The 23658-nt window shown below is 33.4% G+C and overlaps 3 protein-coding genes and 1 non-coding gene across 7 annotated transcripts; 1 reads left to right on the plus strand and 3 right to left on the minus strand.

The window, feature by feature from the left end:
- Window positions 1-694: 694 nt before the first annotated feature.
- LOC142638559 (uncharacterized) lies at window positions 695-5478 on the minus strand. 3 transcript variants are annotated; one of them, XM_075812583.1, is made up of 5 exons: window positions 5256-5478; window positions 3886-4181; window positions 3639-3761; window positions 2311-2601; window positions 695-1191 (listed from the first exon to the last, which is right to left on the minus strand). In XM_075812583.1, the coding sequence occupies exons 2-5, from the start codon at window positions 4132-4134 to the stop codon at window positions 982-984; spliced, it is 873 nt and encodes a 290-aa protein (XP_075668698.1). In that variant the 5' UTR covers window positions 4135-4181; window positions 5256-5478; the 3' UTR covers window positions 695-981. The 3 variants fall into 3 exon arrangements, with proteins under 3 accessions (XP_075668698.1, XP_075668699.1, XP_075668700.1); XM_075812584.1 differs by lacking the exon at window positions 5256-5478 and adding an exon at window positions 5120-5254; XM_075812585.1 differs by lacking the exon at window positions 5256-5478 and adding an exon at window positions 5064-5141.
- Window positions 5479-5615: 137 nt separating this feature from the next.
- Window positions 5616-5688, plus strand: TRNAF-GAA (transfer RNA phenylalanine (anticodon GAA)). Its single transcript has one exon. It is a non-coding gene; the product is annotated as a tRNA-Phe (tRNA).
- A 3514-nt stretch (window positions 5689-9202) lies between these two features.
- Window positions 9203-12650, minus strand: LOC142638693 (pentatricopeptide repeat-containing protein At4g37170). 2 transcript variants are annotated; one of them, XM_075812754.1, is made up of 2 exons: window positions 12517-12650; window positions 9203-12087 (listed from the first exon to the last, which is right to left on the minus strand). In XM_075812754.1, exon 2 carries the CDS (start codon window positions 11966-11968, stop codon window positions 9923-9925), a length of 2046 nt encoding a protein of 681 aa, XP_075668869.1. In that variant the 5' UTR covers window positions 11969-12087; window positions 12517-12650; the 3' UTR covers window positions 9203-9922. The 2 variants fall into 2 exon arrangements, with proteins under 2 accessions (XP_075668869.1, XP_075668868.1); XM_075812753.1 differs by having other exon boundaries at window positions 9203-12097.
- A 1843-nt stretch (window positions 12651-14493) lies between these two features.
- On the minus strand, window positions 14494-20932 carry LOC142638464 (uncharacterized). The gene is made up of 12 exons (XM_075812493.1): window positions 20678-20932; window positions 19705-19818; window positions 17752-17862; window positions 17610-17672; window positions 17409-17522; window positions 17177-17326; window positions 16571-16648; window positions 16282-16503; window positions 16114-16200; window positions 15719-15838; window positions 15038-15130; window positions 14494-14903 (listed from the first exon to the last, which is right to left on the minus strand). Exons 1-12 carry the CDS (start codon window positions 20861-20863, stop codon window positions 14844-14846), a joined length of 1398 nt encoding a protein of 465 aa, XP_075668608.1. The 5' UTR covers window positions 20864-20932; the 3' UTR covers window positions 14494-14843.
- Between the last annotated feature and the right edge of the window lie 2726 nt (window positions 20933-23658).

Here is a 23658-nt window from a genome sequence, read left to right on the forward strand (position 1 = left end):
GAATATTAAGAGAAAGATATCAAAACTTTTCTAATGCCAAAGTTAGCACTTATAATAAATATATGGAGTGCATTTGGGAATTTCATACCCTGGAATGAGCAATATCTAACATTTATATAGGACTTCGGCCATTACTCAATGATTTTTGCCATATCCCATGATTTGGGTTGTGGAGCGTGTAGAGGCAAAAGTTTAGGGCAAATATGTCGAGTCATGCGTTGACCATTAATGTAGCTTTTCCAAATGGGAGTAAATTGAAATTTTCTTTAACTTTCATATTTGTCTTTCTCATCCGTCTAATAATTTGGATGAATTGTCTGATATGAACAACACTATATTTATAAATTATTTATACCCACACTTGGAAGAGGCTAAATCCCTCTGTCCCATTCCTATTCAGGAGAGGAAAAACTACTGCAAAACAAGGAAGAGCTGATCAAATTGGATTGGGATCTATAAACCAAAATAAGATATTCATGGTTGACTATATTTTGTGAGTTACTGTTTATGTTAGGAATTTAGGTGAATTTTGGTGTGCTACATGGTGTCCCATGATAATTAGCAAATTAACATTTCTCCAGTGTGATTTGCTGTTAAGATTTATATAAACTTCCATGTATTTTATTTATTTTTTTGGCTAAATTACAAAAACCTCTCTTAGGTTTTGGGAAAATGACACTCAGTCTCAAACCTTTAAAGAAATGACACTTCCCTTCCTTGAAATTTGAGGAAATCAACACATAGCCACATTGGCTGCCTAATTATTCTCAAAGAATAACATTCTAAATCATTTTGATAAAGGTGCAACATGCACCACATTGTATAACAACAACTAAGTTCAGTCTCATTGTTTCTCCAAAAAAAAAAGTTTACTCATTAATAAATATCATCATTCCTCATGAAACAGCTATAACGAGCATCATTCATTTCTATCAGTGCATCAAAGTTCTCATCCACATTGGTGCGGGTTCCAAATTCCAATCACTCTTTCTTTTTATCTGATTTCACGCTCGATGTGTCATTGTCTCTGTATGGTGCAACATTGTATGCATATTGCTGAAAAGCAGCAAAGAAAACCATCTCCACACACACCAATAAATTTTGGAGGGCTTCCTCAATATGCTCCACATCTAGCCAGGCATGATGAGATCGGATTATACCTAATGCTACAAGAATATCCAGCACAATACCCTGCAAAATAGAACCAAGAAACAGCTTTGTAAACACTTGAACATCATGTAAGCAACCCTGTTCTTGATTCAACCAAGCATATGCACACTCAAAATTCTCAGGAAAAATAGATATAAGATTTTGTAAACCAATTGATAAAACATAAAACTATCAATATTTTGAAACAAGGAACCAATAGAATAGAAATGGAGTTTGAGGCTTAAATGCGAGGTTTACTAATACAAGACTGGCATTCTTAAGGCCAATCAGGTGATCTAAATGATCGTTGAAATGCCAAGAACTGATCCGCCATTGTGTACTGCCTTTCTGCTTGAGTGAGGGGGAACTTGATGCATTGATGGAGACATCCCCCAAAGCGGAACCAGAACCACTTAATGAATTACGCATCACAAAGTAAACTCTATGCGTATCACTAGGCTAGCACAAGGACAATTCATTCTCAACATTTTAACAGAGACAAGGTAATAAACATGTTAATAATCTCAGGATACAAAAATCAAATATGCAGCATCTGTCACACATCGTGCTGCTGTTAAGAGCCTCAATGAAGAGTCCAACATGTACCAAAAAAGGCAATATAAATGTCCTTAAATGGTGTTGGCTTATTGTAGAAAACAAGGGAGCTGATAAGATCAGAGACATTAACATGAAGAAACATGCAATATCTTCCTAGTGACTGAACATACAGACAAAGGATTACATGGAAGAATATATTGTCCTCCATATGTGATCAATACTGCTTTATGAAATTCTAGATGGGAACATATTTTTAATTAGCAATGAGAATCAATCACTCATGTAAAGCACTCTTTGATGAGACTTCCCATATGCAAGTATTTTTTAAAAAAAAAAATAACTGACATTTAAAGTAAAAAAAAAAAAATGGAAAGATTTTTAGAAGAATATGTTAAAATGGTAAACATTTTGAATGGCCAGAAGATAAAACAAAATCTTTCAAAAAAATAGTTTTCTAAAGAACCTTGATCAGAAATGGCTTTCAGTCACTAGTCACTCCACAGTACACATTTGACAGAAGCATGAGCTTGAAACTTTATAGTTTAATGTGATCGAATTGATTTCAAAATATGATCTGAATTATGGGAAAGCGTGAGAAATTACCTGCCAAAAGCAGAAGAAGACAATCCCTTTAATGCATAGAAACTTGGCAAGAGGATTGTGTGGTGCCAGCTCCTTAGCAAACACATGGTAGAAAACAACAAGAGAGTACAAAGCCAATGATACGGAAATGTTAAGAATGATTGTAAATGTCCAGCTGACCCAACTGGGATATGCTCCAACAAGTTGAAGAGTTATCATCAAGATGGAACACACAGGGCGAATCACAACAAACTGCCATGTCCAGTACTTAAGAAGCTTCAATGTATTGTGGTTCAAATGAGCAGTGTGAGGCTGCAATTGGTAGATACCATGATCAGAAAGTCAACTATGTACCCTAACATAGCCAAGTTAACAAAACTGTTTAAAGGCACTGCCTAGTTTCACCAGCACTCTGCTACTTGTGAGAAATAGTAAGCATTTGAATAACTGGTGGGTCCTAGTCATAACAAAAAAAATCAGTTGATTGATGTGCAAATAACTTTGAGTTCTTTAATAATAAAAAGAAGTGCTTAAGACAGATAAGTTAAAGAGGTGTACTCTACTTGTTAACCTGATAAAGTCGTTAGGTGAGCTTCAGCAACTTAATTAAGAAATGGGGCAACATACCCAATTGGTGTCAATATAATAAGGGCATAGCATAATTAATGCCAAAAGCTATATTCATTGGTTTCTAGATATTTTTTGGTTGCACTGATATGCAACCTATTGATTCCATCATGGATGCAACTTAAATATTCTGGTTTTGTAACACATCAATATGGCAATACCCTTCCTAAGGGTTCCCCGATTCAAAAACAAGGTGTCATCACTGTAAAGGGGGTGATAAACCCTGATATGATTTTAGGCATCATCTGTGATTGTTGTTTAATGGTCCCTAGTACTACTTTGTGTATAACCTACAACCCGTCATTGGTCACAGGGATACAACCAGAAGTCCCTTTGGCAACAGAGGCAAAATGAAACATCACCTTTTTCAGAAAGCAGTAATTTCTAAAGCATTATTGGGTTGCCATAAGGTCCATAGCTTATAAAATAAATCATGCAAAAGAGAGAAACTGAAAAGCATGCAATGGTAACCAGTTTAATTGATGCAGAGTATGATCCCTTAGTTCATTTTGTGGATCATCACCTTGATGCCACAGGTTCTTAACTCTTAGATTTAAATCCTATTCTAAAAAGAAAAGGATCGTTGCCCTAAATATTGCTTAACAGAAACTGTGAATGCAAGGATCAGAAATTTTGAGTTTCATTAGTCTACAGCAAAGTCCCAATGTCAGATATTATTTGGAGAGAGAGAGGCCCCTTAATTGATGATATTAGTGATTCACCTGAAAAAGTGTCATTGGAAATGAATGATGAATCTGTCTTCCTTTGATCTCATCTGGCACTATATTTTTGCTTATGGATATGTTCAAGTAGCTGTACATCAATGCCAAGAACTTGGCTATCACCTGCACATAACAAATGGAGAAACTGATACATATGTCTTGAATTACCAATGCCAACAAGTCTTCACTACCAAAAAAAACAAGAAAAATAAAAAATCTCATTTCCCTCCATATCTCAAAATCTTACCAGAGCCTCATAGCATTCCTTAACCGAGTCCAAGAACATAAAGAACGCTTTGCTCCCTTGAAAATCTAACAAACCAACAAAGGAGTCAATAGCATATATGGGGGCCATAAGTGTGATAATTACTATGGCTTTTTGCTCCTTCGGCTTCTTCCAATGGAAAAGATGTTGCGAGATAAGTTGCACTGCAAAATGCGTAGTAAGCATCACACATATTGTTGATCCTATCAGGATGACTTGTCCAGGATTCATTGTAACTATATCTGTCGTTAACCACAGAGGTAAGACAGATATAGGACCTGCAGAAGAGAGCCAAAGCGTTTTTAGGATATAAACCAAAGGCCAAAGAGTCTAATGCCTTGCATAAACATTTAGAAAAAGAGTTCTTTCACTGATGCAAGGAGATTCTAATACATAGAACATAAACATTAACCAATAATATATCCAGATAAAAAATTTTACATATCACATATTTAGTCCAAAACTGATCGATAATAGTTTCAAAAGAAAATTATTCAATACTACAGGAGCAATGCTTCCTCTGCTCACATAAAACGGAACTAACTATTATATGAGAGAATGGAGCATTGCTCTTGGAGTACAAAGCAATTACACATAGTTTCATCCTCACAGGTCATGAGACTATAGAGGGCGGTTTGTGAGTCCCTTCCAATTTTTCAGTGTAACCGGGCACCAAAAGGTCATGAGACATAGCAATAAGATGCATAAATCTCTAGGCTAATTCAGTGTCTTGTGGATGCCATTACCAGAAATATAAATGCATATTCCTTACCCCCCATCATCTTCATCAATGATCTATAAGTAGTGAAGTGCATCAAACAAACATAGAACAAAATCTTAATAAAAAGCAACCCTCTAAAGCTTTATATCTAAATGTACACTCACTACCCCATCAATTGATGTTATAAATAACAAAATTGAAATGACCCATCAAGAATCTTGATTTTAACATGTTGATTCCAATTTCCAAGACAACTAGTTACATCCAGATCATAGTATTCTTCCTATCTAAAATGATCAAAACCATTTAAGCAACAGAGTGCTAAAAAGTACAAATTGCACCCAAAGATAAAAAGAAGACAAAGAAAGAAATCAATATGGGTTGAAATGAAAGAAAAGAAAGAAACTTATTATTATTATGTGTAGTAATGCTATAGCACCTGGGAATATAGAGATTATGAGTACAGAGCTAATTACTACGAGTAAACAAACTTACTCTATAGATTTATATTTCAAAGAGGTTGGACTGACTGACTGACTAATGGGGTCCAAAAAACACACACCAATTTGGAATGGGATTGGGTTTTATTTATTTTGTGAGAATTAATCAAAATATAAAAAAGATCACTTACTTGGGTGGATTCCTTAGATGTGATGGGTTGATGCTGAATTTATTTGTGTAAAGACAGAGAGGTAGGTAAGGACTAAAAGGAATATTGAATGAAATGAATTTATTGGAAGGTAAGAAAGGATTGGCAGTGGGAGGGCTTATGGTAAGACTATGTGGTTGCTAAAGTACTGTATCAGTGTGGGTGTTTTATAGGAATTAATAAGGAATGGTTTGTCCAGATTGTATTAATGGTGTTTTTGGTATGATTTCGTTGTTTTAGTAGTTACAGTACATCACACATTTCAAGAGGTGCAGAATTAGGCAGAGGCACAGTTCGGATTCTTTAAGCATAATATAAATAAATGATTATAAAAATCAGCAAGCGGGGATAGCTCAGTTGGGAGAGCGTCAGACTGAAGATCTGAAGGTCGCGTGTTCGATCCACGCTCACCGCATACTTTTTTTTTATAATTAATAATTATTAAATGTATATTTGATAATTTTATTATGATGTATTTTATTGAGAACAATTCGAAGGCTTGGGACCTACCCATCTCTGGTTTCTGATCAAACAAACTTGAGAAAAGGGAATGGCCCACACTTGATTTGTCATTTTTTTTGTTTTTGTTTTTGTTTTTTGGAGAATCTTGATTTGTCATTATTATATGACTCTAGTATGTTACACTTGACCTTTTGTGCCGACCTTCTAAGTTCATTTGGATCTACTAATTAATAACACTTAGATCTGATTTATTAAAATTTGCTGTTGTACTTGTAGCTGCTCAAGAACTAGAGCATACATGTTAGACATTTTGTTTCTGTTGCGAGTCTCCCTTCATCCTAGTGTATTGCTTGTTTTTCTTTGAATAAAATTTTTGCCGCTTAGCCTCATAAATAAATAAATAAAATAAAAAGAAAGAAAGATCATGTTGGTTTTTGTCTCAATCATATTTATCCATTTGTACTTCAAACTACTAGTTAGTCTTCTTCTTTCCTCACCTTTTGAGGTTTTCGGCATTAGAACTAAGGGTGAGTTTAGTTCAGCTTTTTAAAGTTGGACTTTTTGAAAAAGTGGAGTTTTAAAAAAGTACCGTATGAAAAAGTGCTTTTTGAAAAAGCTGAGTGTTTGGCTAACACTTATAAAAGTGGCAGTATTTCATACTTAAATCAACTACTTCATATACTTACTAAAAAAAACTAATTAATAATAATAATAATAATAATAATAATATATATTAAATCTATATTATAAAATATATATTTTAATATATATTATAACATATATATTACAATATATATTTTTCGTCATCATGAAGTACAAAATGAAAATGTAAAAAGATGATAAAATACACACCAATAATCCAAGTTAAATCGTACTACATAAAAATGTAAAAAAAATGATAAAATACATACCAATAACCCAAGTTTAATAAATTGTACTACATGATATTATAAAAAACAAAACAAAAAACAACTACTAATTATTATCCCCCCAAATGGAATTAGCAATGGAATTACGAAGAACCACCATCGCAGGGTCTGTTAGAGTTCCTGAGTTTTGCTCATAACTGCTATCTGCTTCACTATTATGTTCTCTTCTAGAAATTATTGGTGTGTATGAAGCTCCTATCATCCCTATCATTTAGTCTAACAAAATTATGAAGAGCCATAGTAGCAGATACAATAAGTATTTGGATATGGAATGGAAAAGATGACATGTTTCTCATAATTCTCCATTTATTCTTCCACACACCAAAAGTGCGCTCAATCACACATCGAAGAACAGAACAAGCTCGCACCAAGACAGACCCAAAATCCAACCCGTAACATACCCAAAACAAAAAAACAAAAAAAAAAAATTCAGTACTGGAAGAACAGAACAAATTTTTCAATACCCAAAACAGAATAAATAGATCATTAGCAAGAACAAATTAAAGCATGCACATATCTGAACATTTTTCAACAAATATTTCAGAATCAACCCTAACAATTATTTTTCAACAAATTTTTCAACAAGCATGCATAGGTCCTTAAATTTTTCCACAAAATTTTCAACAAATTTCTCAGATTAGATAAGACATAAATTAAAATTTTAATAAAAAAAATACGGAAACATGCGTTGAAGAAGACGAAGAAAGAAGAAGAAGAGGAAGAAGAAGAAGCAGACGAAGAGAGACTTACCACGGACGGAGAGTGCAGAGCAGAGAGAAGAGAGTCTGGCGTGATGAGTCTTGAGAGAGGGCCGAGCAGAAAGATGAGAGATGAGAGGCTCTATGAGAAATGCATGAGAAAAAGAGAGAAAGAAGGGCAAAGTAAGAAAGGGTAAAGTAAGGGCAATTTCGTAACATCACATGTTGTCCAACGGATACATTGATAACACGCAATCCATTTTTTCAAATTAGTCTGAAGACACCCATAATATTTATGCGCGTTATGTGAAGAGCAGAGAAACGCAGCTTTTCATTAAAGTCAACTTTTTCAATTCACCAAATACATAAACAGTGTTTGCTTTTTACAAAAGCGCATTTTGGGGCTTAAAAAGCCGAAACAAACACACACTAACTCAGTCTTCTTTAATAAGTAAGTATTTAGTGAGTAACTATTTTCATCATTAATTTTGGTTCATTGCGGTAGTTATGAGTTTTCGTTACTTTATTAGTTAATTTAGTATAGTTTATTAGTTGTGCATAGTAGTTCTTCACTTCTTCTCCTAGTGCACCTAAAGTCTTATGATGACCCATTTCAAAACTAAAAACCTTCAGCCTCAACTAAGAAATATATGCTAGAACCAGTTCGAGGGTCCGAAATTTAGCTAACTTGAATAAGCTAGGATAAGCTAAAGCTCGATCCCAAGTTCAACTAATCTTGAGTCCTTGAGCCCATACGTGACGGTATACCCCTAATCATGGTTCTAATAGGAATATCCCTAGGCAAAAACATACGTGCACATAGATAAATGTAAGGCTGTAAATGAGTCGAGTAGTGCATGTTCAAGCTTGGCTTATCAGGAAAATTCATAAGGTCAAGCTTGGCTAAAGCTTATGACAAGCTTAAAAATAGTGTTTGAGCTTGAGCTCGTGAGAAAACGAAAAAACTTGACTTAGGCTTAGCTTGGCTTGATTAATTAGTCAAGACAAGCTCAAGCTTAATATCAAACTCAAACTTGAGTTCAAGTTAAGCTTTTGAGCTTAAGATTTAAAAAAAATTAATTTATTAAATCCTTAAATCTCTAAAATTAAGGAAAAAAATATAGTATACTCATTTTATCATGCGTCTAATTTTACTTATGATTAGCCATTATTCAAATTAAAAATTTACATAACTAAATTCATCCATTCATCATTCATTGTTTATAGCTTCAGCAATTGTTCAAAACACAATTTTTATATTCACGTTAGATGGTGAAGAACTAGAAAGATGCTTGTAGCTATTATGAATGAGAAAAATACTAACTTGTTTCATAACTTTACTTTAGATGATTGATAGAAAATAATCATATGTAGCACATTTTATTAATTAATTTATTTTTAAATGTAACTATAGTCTAAAATGGTTCTTAATCAGTTTAGAGGATAGGAAAAAAATTAAGGCAACATGTAGTAGTCCCATGTTAGCCATGTCATTAAGTTATGTGTAATGAGCATATTCACCTAACACATATAAACTTGTAAATGAGCTTATGTTTGAATTGTTTTGTATCGAGCCTAATAGCTCACGGGCTTGTTCGTGGACAAATATTTTTTCTTGAGCTCTGCTTGTTTGTTAAACGAGCCTAAAACTAAGGCTCAAACTTGACTTATTTATAAACAAACAAACATGAACGAACTTTTTATTGAGCCGAGTTCGAGTTGTTCACGATCATCTTAGTTCATTTACAGCCCTACATATATGCTTCTGTGTGCACGCAACTATATAAAGGCATTAGATACACAGATATCCACATTTAATGAAATATGGCAGCCATGCAAGTGTTAATATCCCAGGCCGTGTATAATGACAAGCTTGCATGGTTAAACTGCATACAATCCAATATTGAACAGAAGCATGCCACAAAAATTTTAACAAAAACCTGTAATAATACTGAAAACTGAAGAATAAAGTATTAACAGAAGCCAGTTGATGCAAGCATCTACAATTATCAAGACAAAATGCCTATCCCTGCTTAAGTTCTTCAACAACACCTTCAGCTAACTGTTTAAGCAAGAGCAGAACATTAAGTATTAAATCAAACCCTCCAGTAATTGAGCAACTATCCAATTATCAATCTGAACATAAGAAAAAGGTAGTGCAGTTTTTTTTTTGGGGGGCAAAAGTAAGGTAAAGCAGCTATTACATTTCTTTTTTCCTGTTTCTTTAATCTATATTGAGGGGGAAAAAAGAAAAGGAGAACAGTACGAATATTTTTCCTTGATCTAAACATCTAATACACATACAAATGGTTCCCTTGATCTATTGATCTAAACACTCAAAACGTCCAGCAATGGACAACTTCCAACACTATCATGGTGCTGCAATAATTTTTTTTTTAAGGAATAAAATGAGGGGGCGGTGTTGTGAGAGATATATCACAAACACCCCTAATAAATGAATCCAGAATTTGTACTGGAAAATACAGACCACAGGAACATTGTTCCTCTCATCTTTTTTTTATCATCTATAAATGTGCCATTGATCTTTAGGTGGCTGAAATTACCAATAGTCTCCACATGAACAACTCCCATCCTCAAAATAATGGAACCGATTTGAATCCCTCACTATTATTTTCCTTTGAACTATCTTTGAAATAAATTTAATGGCAGTGTGGCAATCTACACAAGTTCTTAAATTCTTGAAAACCCTGATTGTCGTTCCTGGTGGAGTTGAAATGATTCCAAATGCAACTGCAAGCTTCTCACTGTGGTAGGAGAGATTTTGTTCTTTCTGCTCCTCCTCAACATCATGTAACACAAAATTCGTGTCAGGGACATATCCTTTTTCCTTCATCCGCTTTGACAACTCCCCTAAAAAGTTATGTATATCATGTGATTTTGGGTGGGATTTATCCCCAACTAAGAATTCATGTTTTTCTCTCTTAATCTCAATCCAACTCAAACCTGGTTTCTTTACCACCCCTTTGTCATCCATAGCTTTTCTAACCTTTGCCACCTCACCCCACATACCAGCAGTAGCATAAATGTTTGCCAGGGTAACATAGGTAGCTGGATTCTCAGGTTCTATCTCAAATAATGCTTCTGCTGCTCGCTTTGCCAACTCAAGGTTTCTATGAATTCTACAACCACCAAGTAAGGAAGCCCACAAGAATTTATCAGGCTTCATGGGCATTTTGTCAATAATATCCTCAGCTTCTCCAAACCGGCCAGCTCGGGCCAATAAATCAATGATACAAGCATAATGATCTGCCGTATGTTTTAATCCATGTTTTTCCTTTATTGAGTGGAAATATTCAAGTCCTTTATCAACTAATCCAGCATGGGTACAAGCAGAAAGAACCCCAACAAAAGTAATGTGGTCAGGCTGAGTACCTGATTTGAGAAGCAATTCAAACAACTTAAGAGCCTCATTTGGTTGACCATTTTGAGCATATCCAGCAATCAAGGAAGTCCATGAAACTAAATCTGGTCGAGGCATCCCTTTAAATACCCTTTTTGCATCCTCAATGCTCCCACACTTTGAATACATATGAACAAGAGCACTTGCTGCAAATGAAAAGGGATCAAACCCTATCCGAGTCATGTAACCATGAACCTGCTTACCCAGGTCCTCTGCAGCATGATCAGCACAAGCGTTTAAAACCCCGGCAAACGTAAAATCATTAGGCCTAATCCCTGATCTCATAAACTCTGAGAACAAATCAAATCCCTTTTCCCTCCTCCCATCCTCAAAATATTTATCAATCATTGCTGTCCAAGAAACAACATCCTTATCTACCATCTTGTCAAAAATGTGCCTAGCCTCTTCTATACTCCCACATTTCCCATACATATCTGATAAAGCACTCCAAACCACTTCATCCGAGTCCAATCCAATCCGAACTATATTTCCATGAATCTCTTTTCCCATACGTAAATTCGGAATCGCTGCTGAGGCCGCAAGAGCACTAGTTACCGTGAACTTATTCGATTTTGAATTCTCATGCCTTAACATCATTCTATACAAATTCAAAGCCTCTTTAGGTTGAGAATGGTGAACATACCCCGATATCATAGCAGTCCACGAAAAATTATCTCTTTCTGGCATTTCATCAAACAAGTTTCTAGCTTCATCAAGCTTCCCCACTTTTGCATACCCAGATATCATAGTGTTCCAAGAACACAAATCCCTTTCAGGCATTTCATCAAACACTTTCTGGGCATCCCTCAAACTCCCACATTTCACATACATATCAAGAAAACGATTACAAATGAAAACCCCAGGAACAAACCCGGAAGCTTTAGTGTGATCATGAACCTTCTTGCCCTCTTCAAGAGCACGATGCTGGACACAAAGTTGAATGAGATTCGAATATATCGAAGCAGAGGGCGGTTGGTCTATTTGACTAAGCAACTGTACAGCTTCTCTTAAGCGCTTCTGGTCACATAAGTGGGATATGAGTGAGTCTTTGGTATTGGATTGGAAGAAGGTTTTGCGAGAAAGAGGGTGTTTGTTTAGCTGGGTCTTTTGAGAGGAAAATGAGTAAGTTCTTCTAGGGGATAACAGAGACAAAGAATGAGGAATTTTGAAATTCAGAAATTTCATAGTTGAGACACAACTTCTCAACTGTTCACTCCAAAATCTTTCAAGAAACCAAGTCCATGAGAGTCACTCTTTCCAATAACTTCCTCTAATGTTTCATAGGGAGCACCAGCAAGTAGCAACTGCCAAAAGCTGATAAACACATTAGTCCAAATCATACTATATATTGAATATACAAGTTTGAAATAGAGATTGAAGTGCACATAAAATAAAATCAAAGTAATAGCTCACCTCATTCACCTAAAAAATATATAATAAAAAAAACTTTCGATTTTCTCTTCATATACTACATTTTTCTCACCTACCAAGCAGAAAACTATCCAAAATACAACATTGAAAACTGCATTTCTTTACTTCATGGTTTTTTAAAGACAAGCAAGACAAAACTGAGTCAATGTATCATAGGCTTAAAAGATTATATTTTTAAAAGTTTCCCACAATTCCCATAACCAAACAGAGCATTAAGCAAAATAAAATTCTGGGTTCTTGCTTATCGGGAAAAAAAAAATTCTGGGTTATTGAAATGAAAGAGGAATGAAAGCAAAAAGTACCTCTGGTACAAAAGGATGGTCTTGATGATGATGATGATGATGATGAAATTGTTTCTGTTGTTGTTGATGATGATGAGTGCTCTGCTCATAGAGACTGAGACATGAGAGCTTGAACGAACTGTAAAAGATGGTCGAAGAGACAGCGTAGGATCAGCAGTGAATGCGTGCGATACGAGTTGGGACTAGCAGATTTTATGGAAAAAATGGTAAAAGTAGGCCCATAAAATTTTGGGCTGTAATTTGAACCCAACTAAAAGTTCTACGCTAACTTGGATAGCTAGCCCCTATCATTTTGTTTTTCATGAATACTCAAATTTATATCCTCCCTCTTTTTATGCCAATAAAACAATTGTTTGAGTTCCTAAGTGGGCAATGCTAATCAATTCGAGGTTATTGTTTGCTTTGGCATGTTATTAAATTTGAGTTGTGAACAGTGTACCTATAACAGTGAGAGGTGAGTATCATACGGTGGATAAAAATCGATAATGAATTTTTTAATCTTTGTTGATTATCATGATTTCCTTTTATGTAATTAGTTGTTTAATGTTTAACAAACATGAGTCAACAATGTATACGATTTACCTTCTTGTGTAATTCAGTTGAGCAATGTCATTATTTACATATTAATTTCCACATAACACTTGAATTTCATGCAGAAGAAACTAAATAAATGTCATTATATCTTAGTTAAATTAGGGAATACTATTCAAACCTAAAGGTTTACTGGATATGTAAGAATTTATTGTTAGTCTTATTCAAGAAGATTTTACTTCTTCTCTTTACTCATATCTTGAGTATTGTGAGAATCCAAGGGTCAAGCATTTTCTTTCTTGAGAATCCAAGGGTCAAGCATTAGGGACAAAGGGAGAAAAAGAAATTGATAGACTAGGATACTTAAGATTGAATCTCAATTTGAGTTATGATCAAAGATATGTGTGCGTATCACAATGAGAGGTGGGCATCATATGTGGATAAGAATTGATAATAGGTTTTTTAATCTTTGTTCGTTATTATGATTTCTTTCTATATAACCAGTTGTTTAATAAATATGAGTCAACCACGTATATGATTCACCTATTTGTGTAATGCAATTGAGTAATGTCACTCTTTTTTCTATTAACTTTCACACAACACCTGAGTTTCATGCAGAGAAAATCGAATAAATATAGTTGTATCTTGGTTAAAAAAAAAAAATTAGGACACTTTAGGCATAACCTCAACAAAACAAAGATATTCTTGAAAGCAACCCAAATTTGCTGAATATGACCCGAACTAAAAAACAGCAAGCAATTTGAATTTTCCTGAATAAGTCTACAACTATAAATTATGATTAGCAATGTGAATTTTCCTAATTAAGTCTACAACTATAAATTATGATTTTCTGCGTATGATAAATTATAATCTTTTGGTTTTAGACAGTCAATTATCATATTGAAGATCGTTTAATGTTTTCTTTTTTCAAATTTCAAATTATTTGCTATGTTCTATATGTTAACCTTAAATCAAGACAATAATATTATTAATTGATTGTTCTTAATTAAGCATCTGAAAAATTAGGATAATCAAATGATCTGGAAAAAAAAATGTAAACACGGTTGTGAATTGAAATCTTCCCGTCTTAGATGGAGTCCTCAGCAAGATTTCTATTCTGTTTTTTTTTTTTTTTTTTCTAAGTATTACCATCATTGCTACTTTCTGGATTAACATTTTCAATCTTAAAAAAAAAAAAAAAAAACCTTGTTGTTTACCGGATCAGATCATTCAAGATAAAGTGTAAAACATCAAATCCAAAGAAACACTAGATATAAGAACCTTAACTAGTCAGAGACAAATGTCATACTTAATGAATGTAAAACATCAAATTCTCTCATAAAAAACAAGAGAATTTGAAAAGTTGCATGCCTCCTAGGCAGTAGTGTGCTTAACTCTATGCCTATCAAAGTTCAAATAGCAGCTTCCTTAAAGTAGTTAGCTAACTAAAGCAAAAAATGTAACCTTTTAATATACAAAATGAGATGTAAAATATTCTTAACAGCTGACCCAGAAAACAGCAGTTCCACAACTCAAGATATTCAATTTCAAGTACAAGTGTTCTTCAAGAATAGACCTACGCTAATTATGTGTGGAACTCCATACTGATACAAATTGACGTGCATTAGACACCACCTCCTCTGTGTCAAGATAGCTATTTGCCAAAAAAATCTAGAGAGTGCTACAACTTTATAGTTCAACTGAAATTCTGTCAGTTAGGTCAAAAAAAGCCATGGTCTCTAATAGTCTATCATTGTGACACCCTGTTTCTCTTGCAACCCGAAACTGGTTTTAGCTTAGATGGATTTCAAAATCTCTCCTAGAACTAGTCCCCATTGCGTCCAATGGGTGCCACCCTGCATTGAAAAATCCAAGCAAATAAGAAATTAAGGACACAAGTCCTGGGCAACTCAATATTAAAATACCAGAATATGTGAGCATGAAAGAGATTTCACGTGGAAAAAAGAACCATCATGAAACAAGCACATACCTGGCAGTAAACAGCAAATGGCTCTCTTAACGGTCCATCGCATGAGAGCTCACTTGTACTCCCATCAATGAAGGTTCCATCAGCAAAGATCACCTGAAAAATAACAAATAAAATATCTGAGTCAGGTTAATAGAAATAAGGGTTTCATAAACATCATTGCAAATATAAGGACGTCTTATATAACTAAGTCATCTGTAATAAAAGCTGGTATAACGTGAAAATTAACACCTTTTTGGCTATATATTTTAGATAACAAATCAACATAGTTAAGCTAAGAATGGGTGTCAATTTCATCAAATTATGAACCATTCTCCTTATTATGTAATAATTTAGGACTTGAAATTGAAATCATTCCCTTGACTAATGTCCCCATAGGACTGCAGCTGCAAACTAGATACCACCAGTCATCCTGCATATATGCTACTCGGAAAACAATATATGAATAACAATCTACTCCTTTACATGAATTGAATTGAAACCACCTGATGCTAATAGAAGCCTAAAGGAGCATGTGATGTCTAACATTATCATCTTGTGCACTTCAGAGGACTCAGTTTGTTACAGAGTTCAGCTCTTTCACACACTAAAGCATCATAGATCTTGCAAGAGAAACAATTTCAGAATTGAATCCCCAAGACAATATGCAATTGAGTGCAAAATATTTTAAAAAAATGGCCAGACCTCTGATGCATATCCAGGAGTTGTACCAGCGACTGGTTTAGTAAATGAGCCAACCGGAGAGCTTCTCTGAACAGCCTCACAGAAAGCAAGAAGACATTCACGGCTTCCGAGCTGTACAGCCTGAAAATCATTACAGAGTGCTTTTGCGTTATATCTTGATTTTTCTTTCGGCATATACTTTTCCCAAATTACCAAACGGCAAAGCAGAATTGTCAAGTCAATAACATTATCAACCTTAGATTTGTTTAAAAAGTGGAGATCAGTTTTCAAAGTACAGGTCATCAGTTACTGAAGAAACTTGTTGTGGGTTGTACCACGTGAACAAATCTCACCAACCCATGATTATAATTTAAGGTTCATTTGGGAGGACGTAAAATGAGTACAGTAGGACAAACCTGAACTATATCATGGCGTTGGGCACGAGGAAGTGGCTGAACCTTATACCCCTTCGATGACATAACTTCAGCAACCAGAAAGGTTCCCTTTATTGCAGAATACAAATAATATTTACCGCAACGTAAAAGTAACAAAAATACATTAACTTGACATGCAGAAACCAGTACCTTGATTGCCTCACCAACCATTTGAGGCGAAAGGAATAGCCCCTGGAAAAAAGCTCTCATAATATCACCGGGAGTTGAGCCACAATCAACCCCAAGCCCTGGAGCAGAGAGACGAGCAGCAGCTGCTTTTACCCATCTTTCCTTCCCTGCAACATATCCACCGCATGGTGCAATGGTTCCACCAGGATTTTTTATCAAACTGCCTGCAATCAAATCTGCACCCTGTGCAGGCATTGACAATATTAAATTGCCCTTCTAAAGAACCAGGTATGCAGAAAATGTCACATACCACCATTGGGGGTTCAATGCTTTCCACAAATTCACCATAGCAATTATCCACCATGACCAAGCAATTGGGATTCTGCATCTGTAAATATAAATGCCAGGGGAGATTAACAGGGTGAAAATCTAAGAGTACGGAAGTTATAGGACAACTCAAAGTAATTGCTAATAATAAAGAGCCTGTTTTAAGCAATTAAATTTTACAAAGTCTGGAAAAAACTATAGATTTGTCCTAGTAATACTTACCTTAGGGGTGATGGGGTGAGAAATGTAGTAGTTCCTCCTAAACATTAAATATATATATATATATATATATATATATATATATATATATTTGAAAGGTAAAACTTGAAATACATAGCATATGATTGGGTTAAAACTCATGAAAACACTTAATTTGGACGAACACCAACTTAATTTAAAGGTTTCAGTTGTAGCCACATCCATCATGTTTCTATCCTTTCTGCCAGGGGAAATCATCAATGCCAGAGGATGATGCATCCACTAAATATCAAACCCTTAAGGGTTGCATTGTTGCATTGACCAACTTTTACTGACTGACTCCCAGTATATACAGCTCAAATCACTTTTATCGCTCATTCTGAAGGCTTACCTTAATTGTCTTAATTGCCCTTCCAATTTCGTTTATGCTTAAACTCTGACGCCATGAATAACCACATGACCTCTGTATGAGTGCACATCTTGTTTGAGGTTTAACAGCACCCACAAGTGCATCCCAGTCAAGTCCACCATCCCCAGCAAGCTGAAAGAATAATGTTGAACAAAGTTAACAAGTCACAATGAGAAGTCTGCAAACTTGTGTTCAGTTTCTATCAGTAACAGACTGGAACTTCTCTGTAGTTCACTCCAAAATCTTTCAGAGAACCCAGTCCATGGGAGTCCCTCTTTCCAATAACTTCCTCTAATGTGTCATAGGGAGCACCAGCGACTGCCAAAAGCTGACAATCGTATTAGTCCAAATGATATTATAGATATAACTTTGTAAAAGAGATTGAAGTGCAGATAACAACAAGACAATAGCTCACCTCATCCCCTGGCCTTAAAAAGGCAAACAATGCACAAGTGATCGCATGAGTACCTGAAAAAAACTGATTGCAGAGGAGCCGTGATTTGAAAATTAATTAAAATACTGGTAATTGAAGATAAGAACGACTATATGTCACAAACCTGTGAGCGAACTATTGCAGATTCAGCTCCAACAATTTCTGCAAAAGCTTGGTCAAGTGCTTCACGTCCCCCAGCTTCATCATGGCCATAGCCAGTGCATCCGCCAAAGTGCTGATTTAATCAATGACAAATTTACTCTTAAGGAGTAGTACTGAAGATGATCACTGCTTAACTTAAAGAGATGTTTGAATAGAGAAATGTAGCATTATTTACATTAGTTCTAATTAATGATTGCATAATACTGTACTTACAAATATTTGAGGATTAAATTAATCAGAATAAAGATAAACAAAAACTTATGGGCATGCAAATCAGCGTCCGCAAAACTAAAGTTGAATGCATCAAGATTTCATTACATGGAATTAATTTATTTTCAAACTGGAAATATGTTATTTTTCTAATTTTTTCTAGCTTGAAAAGCAGATATAAATTAGAAAAGGTTCCCCCACTTTAAAGAAAAAAGCACAAGAAAACAAAATTTGGCAGCAAGCTTTCTTCTTAATATGTTAGAAATTATTATTATCATTATTATTTTTTCATAGTCTTATCTCTCACAAACTCAACAATTTTAATTGGCTAGAATACAGAAACCACAAAATCAATTATAAAAAATGTAAGTCGTTGCTGACCTTATAACTGTCTTATGGTTCTATTTGTTACAAGCTTCAAGCTCCTAATAATTGGCTATTAAGCGTTTCTTTGCTGCTTTCATCCCTCTTTAATTCAACAATTAAAAGTCTGCATCTATGTCTCATTCTATGTAAAAAATTTATTCCTTCACAGCAGAGTTTGCATCTAATGGCAACATTCTTTCTTTCATGCTTGACTATGGCATTTGAATCACAGATTTATGAGGTTTCTGATCATCTTATAACAAAATTTCACCGGTATCATTTTTAATCCCCCCAAAATCAAATAGCTTTGCTTTGTAGAGTAGACAAGTGAAACAAAAGGTTGTAAATATTGGTGTTATAGAGTTTGGAGGACTACTACAACAATAATAATATAAAAAGGTCGAACTCAGTGCAGAAAGCTCCCACTTTTTCTTGGTCTGTGAGAGGAGATTGGAGGACTATGAGGACTTAAATTATAGGCTTCTGTGAATCCTACACTTATTTTTTACTGTATGTTTCATACTTGCAGGATTGTTGACAACTAATGCTGGAAAACAAATAAAATCTACTGAAGTCAATATCAAATTATTTTGAGTCTGGCCACAAATAATGCCAACCTTATTTTAAGCATAACCACATGAAAGCTCCAGCTTGGCAAAACCTTGCAAGGTGCCATTATTGTTGTGGATGATTAAGGTTAGCAGCATACTGCCATAATTTCCTAGTGCAAATTTTCCGGGGAAGACATAACATACAAGAAAATTTTTCCTGTAATTTTAGGTCCAAAAGATAGATAGAATATTTAATAAATTTTGCTAGCCTATAATATCTAACAGAGACCTCAGAATGAGGCAGGATTGCCTGTTGAGAAGGATGTGAATGTTAGGACAATACAAAAATTCTGCCAGGGACAAGCCCAAACAAGTCTAAGCTTTATGTACTGAGATTGTTCAGTCAACATTGAGCACTTAAGCTATGATGAAGCTAAATGCTGATTCAACGTTTGATTAATCCTGAGCTTGTACATGCAAACTAAGTATATTCATGATTCTAATGAGAATATCCTATAACACTGAAACAGAAACATCTTGGTCTCTCTTGTTAGTGGTTACTTACAGCGCACACATAAATGTTTGAGTGTGCATGAACATATACAATGGCATAAGATGCATATATATCTGCATCTAACAAAACATGCAGGCAATTCAAGTGTTTTGCCATTGTAGAGAACATACCAGAAGCCTTGAGACCAAGACATGTTGCCTGACATCTAAATGACACCAAGTATACTAATCATGTATCAATTGGGACATTATACTTGAATCAAGAACAAACTTACATGATATCCAACTCGAGCATTCTGGAAAGCTTTTAAAACACGGGCGGTATTGCATGCCACCAAATTATCCACAGCTCTGAATTCTGAATATAAGGAGTCCACTGCTTTCACAACCTGCATTGCAAATAATAGCACTCAAGGAATTTGCATTAAAGTCTAAGCATCAAAGTTTTCAGCACGTGAAAACAAACAGCAGGCTTCATATTCACCGCAACCAAAAGTAATATGTATGATTAGTAATTAAAAGTTTTGGTGAATGCTTAAATGATCCGATCAAAATTAGAAGACATGTTTGAAGATACACATCTAAAAGAATGAAAAGAAAACTCAAAATGCAAAGGTGTTAAGTTTGTTTTGATTCCCGAACAATTAAAAAGCCACCAGAACCAAAAGAAACCGTTATAGTTGATCTCATTTAAAAGAAAAAAAATATGTTTATCCAGTCCAATATATATATATATATACAAGATAGATAAAATCTAGAAATGGGGTTTGTCTCCACTTCGTGCATTTTCTCGAAAACCAAACAATTCGTTGAATAAATTACAGCAATGTTTCGCCAAAAGGGCACGAAAATTGCAAAAACTATTAAACTGATTCAATCATGGTAGTAGTCCCACTCACCCAGAATATATATATATATATTAGTTAAACAGTTAAAACTTTACATACAAATAAATAACATACTTTTGGTTTTCTCTTCATTTTCTACATTTTCTCACCAACCATACAGAAAACTATCCGGAATACAGCATTGGGTTTTGAGAATGAAAATAACAGCCCATGAAAACTGAGATTATATTCTTGTATGGTTTTTTAAGAGTTTAAGACAACTTAGACAAGCAAGACAAAACTGCGCCAATGTTTCATAGCTTCAAAGATTAATTTTTTACAATTTGCATAAACCAGACAGAGCATTAAGCAAAATAAAAATTCTGGGTTTTGATTTAACACAAATGAAAGTAAAAAGTACCTCTGGTACAAAGGGATGGTCTTGATGATGATGAAGAATAAGTTGTTGTTGTTGTTGATGATGATGCGTACTCAAAGAGACCGAGACCTGAGAGCTTGAACGAACTTTAGCTTTGGTTTTGAAAGAAGCTCGAAGAGAGTGAGTAGGATAACCAGTAGAGGTGCAGGATAAGACACACATCATCATCTTCAAGCAACGAGTTGGGACTCGCAAGTTTAGCTAATGGTGTTAAATTCATGAAAATGATAATAGTAGGGCCCATAAATTGTGGGCTCTAATTCAGTAATTTGAACCAAACTACAAAGAGTTCTGTGCTAACTTGGATAGCATGCCCATATATAATTTTTTTTTTTTTTTTTCTTCTTTTTTACCTTTCTCATGAATTCCCAAATTTGTAACCTTCCTCTTTTTATGTCAACTAAACAATTGTTTGAATTCCTAAGTTGGCAATGCTAACCATTTTGATTATTTTTTACTTGTTTTTCATGTTATTAAATCTGAGTTGTGGTTAAAGATTTGTGTGCGTATGACAATGAGAAATGAGCATCATCTGTGAATAGAAATAAATAATGAGTTCCTTAATCTTTATTCATTGTTATGATTTCCTTTTGTGTAAATATTTTAACAAATATGATTTGACCGTGTATATGATTCACCTTCTCATTTAATGTAGTTGAGTAATGTCACTCTATTGCCTATTAATTTCCTTGTAACACTTTGATTTCATGTAGAGAAAACCAAGTAAACGTGATTGTATCCTAGTTAATTAAGAGAAAAACATTCAACATTTGAGGATTTACTTAATATGTTAAATTTATGGAGAAATTACACTTTTCCCCTCCATAAATTATACCTCATTTTTCGCTTACACTTGAATTATAAGAATGCACAATTGACCTCTTAAACTAAAACATGTGTAACATTTTACCCCCTCCCATTAGGGGCGACTCCACATTGTGTCTATGGTGGTCATAAGACCATCCTGACTTGGAAAAAATAATAATTATATATAAATTTTAAAAATTTATGATTTTTTTATCCTTAAAAAAAATTTGTGACCACCCTAAATTTTTTAATGCCCAACATAATTAAACTTTGGACAAAAAATTTGGCAACAAACTTGATTGTAGTCTTGTAAACTAAAGTTACAACTCTACTAAATATATATATATATATATATATATATATATATATATATATATATATTTATATATGTATTGGATGTGAATTTTGACAAATCCACTATTGGATTACATTTTTTTCTCTTATATCCTTCATACTTGCAAAATTTCAAGAAGATCAAAGATCAATAGCTATATCATCAATCAAATGTTTAAATTTTGAGTTTTTATTATCTGTATATAATAATAATAATAATAATAATAATAATAATAATAATAATGATAATAATGATAATAATAATAATAATAATAATAATAATAATAATAGTAGATAAAGCAGAGAGAAAATCCAATTAAATTTCAAATTGAAATTCAATTAAAGTCTAATTTTGCGTCATGTATCTCATTTAATCTAAATTTTAGAATTTTGTGCCAAATGAGTTAATTTAGTGTAAAAAGTAAATTTCAATTAGAGTTTAATTTTGCGACACGTGTCCTATCTAATCTAAATTTTTAAATTTTTGTGCCAAATTAGTTAATTTAATACAGAAAACCAGGAGTCCAATATAATAAACCATAAAAAACATAATCATATAACTAAAAAAAATCAAATTTATAAGTCATAATAATAATAATAATAATAATAATAATAATAGGTGAAGCTGATAGAAACTCAAATTAGAATTCCAAATTAGAGTTCCAATTTCGCGTCATGTGTCTTAAATTATTTATTCTTAAAGAGTTTTATTTCTTAATTTTAGAATCAAATGTGGGACCATATCATAAATATTCATCCAAGTGAGTTATTAAGTACAAAAACCAAAGAGTCTAAAATAAATGAATTGTAAAACAAAAGTGCTTCACAATAATTTAAAAAAAAAGGATAATTTACATTTTATATCTAATAATATCCTTACAAATTTTTTTAAAGAGTTAACAAAATATAAAAATGACTATCAATAGTACTTAAATTATATATAGAAATTATATTATGCATCTTATTGTATATCTTTAAGTGTATCCATGCATATGCATGAGGTTACAAGCTAGTATATATTAATAGGTAAAACTTAGAAAATTGAATTAGAATTTGAAATTATAATCCAATTTTGTGTTATGTGTCTACTTAAGTTTTTTAATCTTTGTGTCAAGTGAGTTAATGAATGCAAAATACTAAGAATCTAATATTAATGAACTATAAAATTAAAAAAAAAAAAACAATCACATATACTCAATAAAAATCACCACATGTTTCTAAAAAAAAAAATAATAAAATAAAAATCACCACATAACAAAAATCAACACACGTTCTATTTTATTAAAAATTAGAAAAAAAAAAGATCATAAGTAGTATTAAATTTAGGTAAGAATTTTAATATGTGATTAATTACGTTTACTTAAAAAATAATTTAACTAATTATCTATATTTTATGATAAAAATTTTGTTTAATTTTAAATGTATCTAAATGTGTGCATGAATGAATGTGTTATATGCTTTAAAAAAAATTAATTTGACTAATTATCTATATTTTTATAATAAAATTTTTGTTTAATTTTAAATGCATCCATGCGTTTATATGGAGTTACATGCTAGTCTAAAATTATACATGAAACAAAAGTTTATGGATCGAATATTAAATAACATCCAGTTGGCATGAAATTTGACGTGTGTTTTAAAAACATAAAGAACATGCAATTCAATAGTTAGATTTTTAAAATATATAATTATTTTAATTTGCTTAGTGAAACTTGTAGCCTTAAGCTACAGTTAAATTTGTAACTAAATTTTGTCCTTAAACTTTGGTCCCCTTAATAATATATTAGATATTTACATGTAAAAAGAAAAGGCCCAAGAAAATT

The sequence above is a fragment of the Castanea sativa genome, chromosome 6, assembly GCF_040712315.1.
Source record: "Castanea sativa cultivar Marrone di Chiusa Pesio chromosome 6, ASM4071231v1".
Classification (NCBI taxonomy): Eukaryota; Viridiplantae; Streptophyta; class Magnoliopsida; order Fagales; family Fagaceae; genus Castanea; species Castanea sativa.

Bases quoted from the DNA above. Each gene is read 5' to 3' on its own strand.
- LOC142638693 (XM_075812754.1), bottom strand. From the start codon at position 11,968: ATGAAATTTCTGAATTTCAAAATTCCTCATTCTTTGTCTCTGTTATCC.
- LOC142638464 (XM_075812493.1), bottom strand. From the start codon at position 20,863: ATGATGATGTGTGTCTTATCCTGCACCTCTACTGGTTATCCTACTCAC. The intron at 17,327-17,408 runs GTCTGTTACTGA...TTATTCTTTCAG, and splicing joins TGAACTACAGAGAAGTTCCA to CTTGCTGGGGATGGTGGACT. The intron at 16,201-16,281 runs GTACTGGTTTCT...TCTGCAATAAAG, and splicing joins TGGTTGGTGAGGCAATCAAG to GGAACCTTTCTGGTTGCTGA.
- LOC142638559 (XM_075812583.1), bottom strand. From the start codon at position 4,134: ATGAATCCTGGACAAGTCATCCTGATAGGATCAACAATATGTGTGATG. The intron at 3,762-3,885 runs GTAAGATTTTGA...TGTTATGTGCAG, and splicing joins AGGAATGCTATGAGGCTCTG to GTGATAGCCAAGTTCTTGGC. The intron at 2,602-3,638 runs GTGAATCACTAA...TACCAATTGCAG, and splicing joins TTCCAATGACACTTTTTCAG to CCTCACACTGCTCATTTGAA.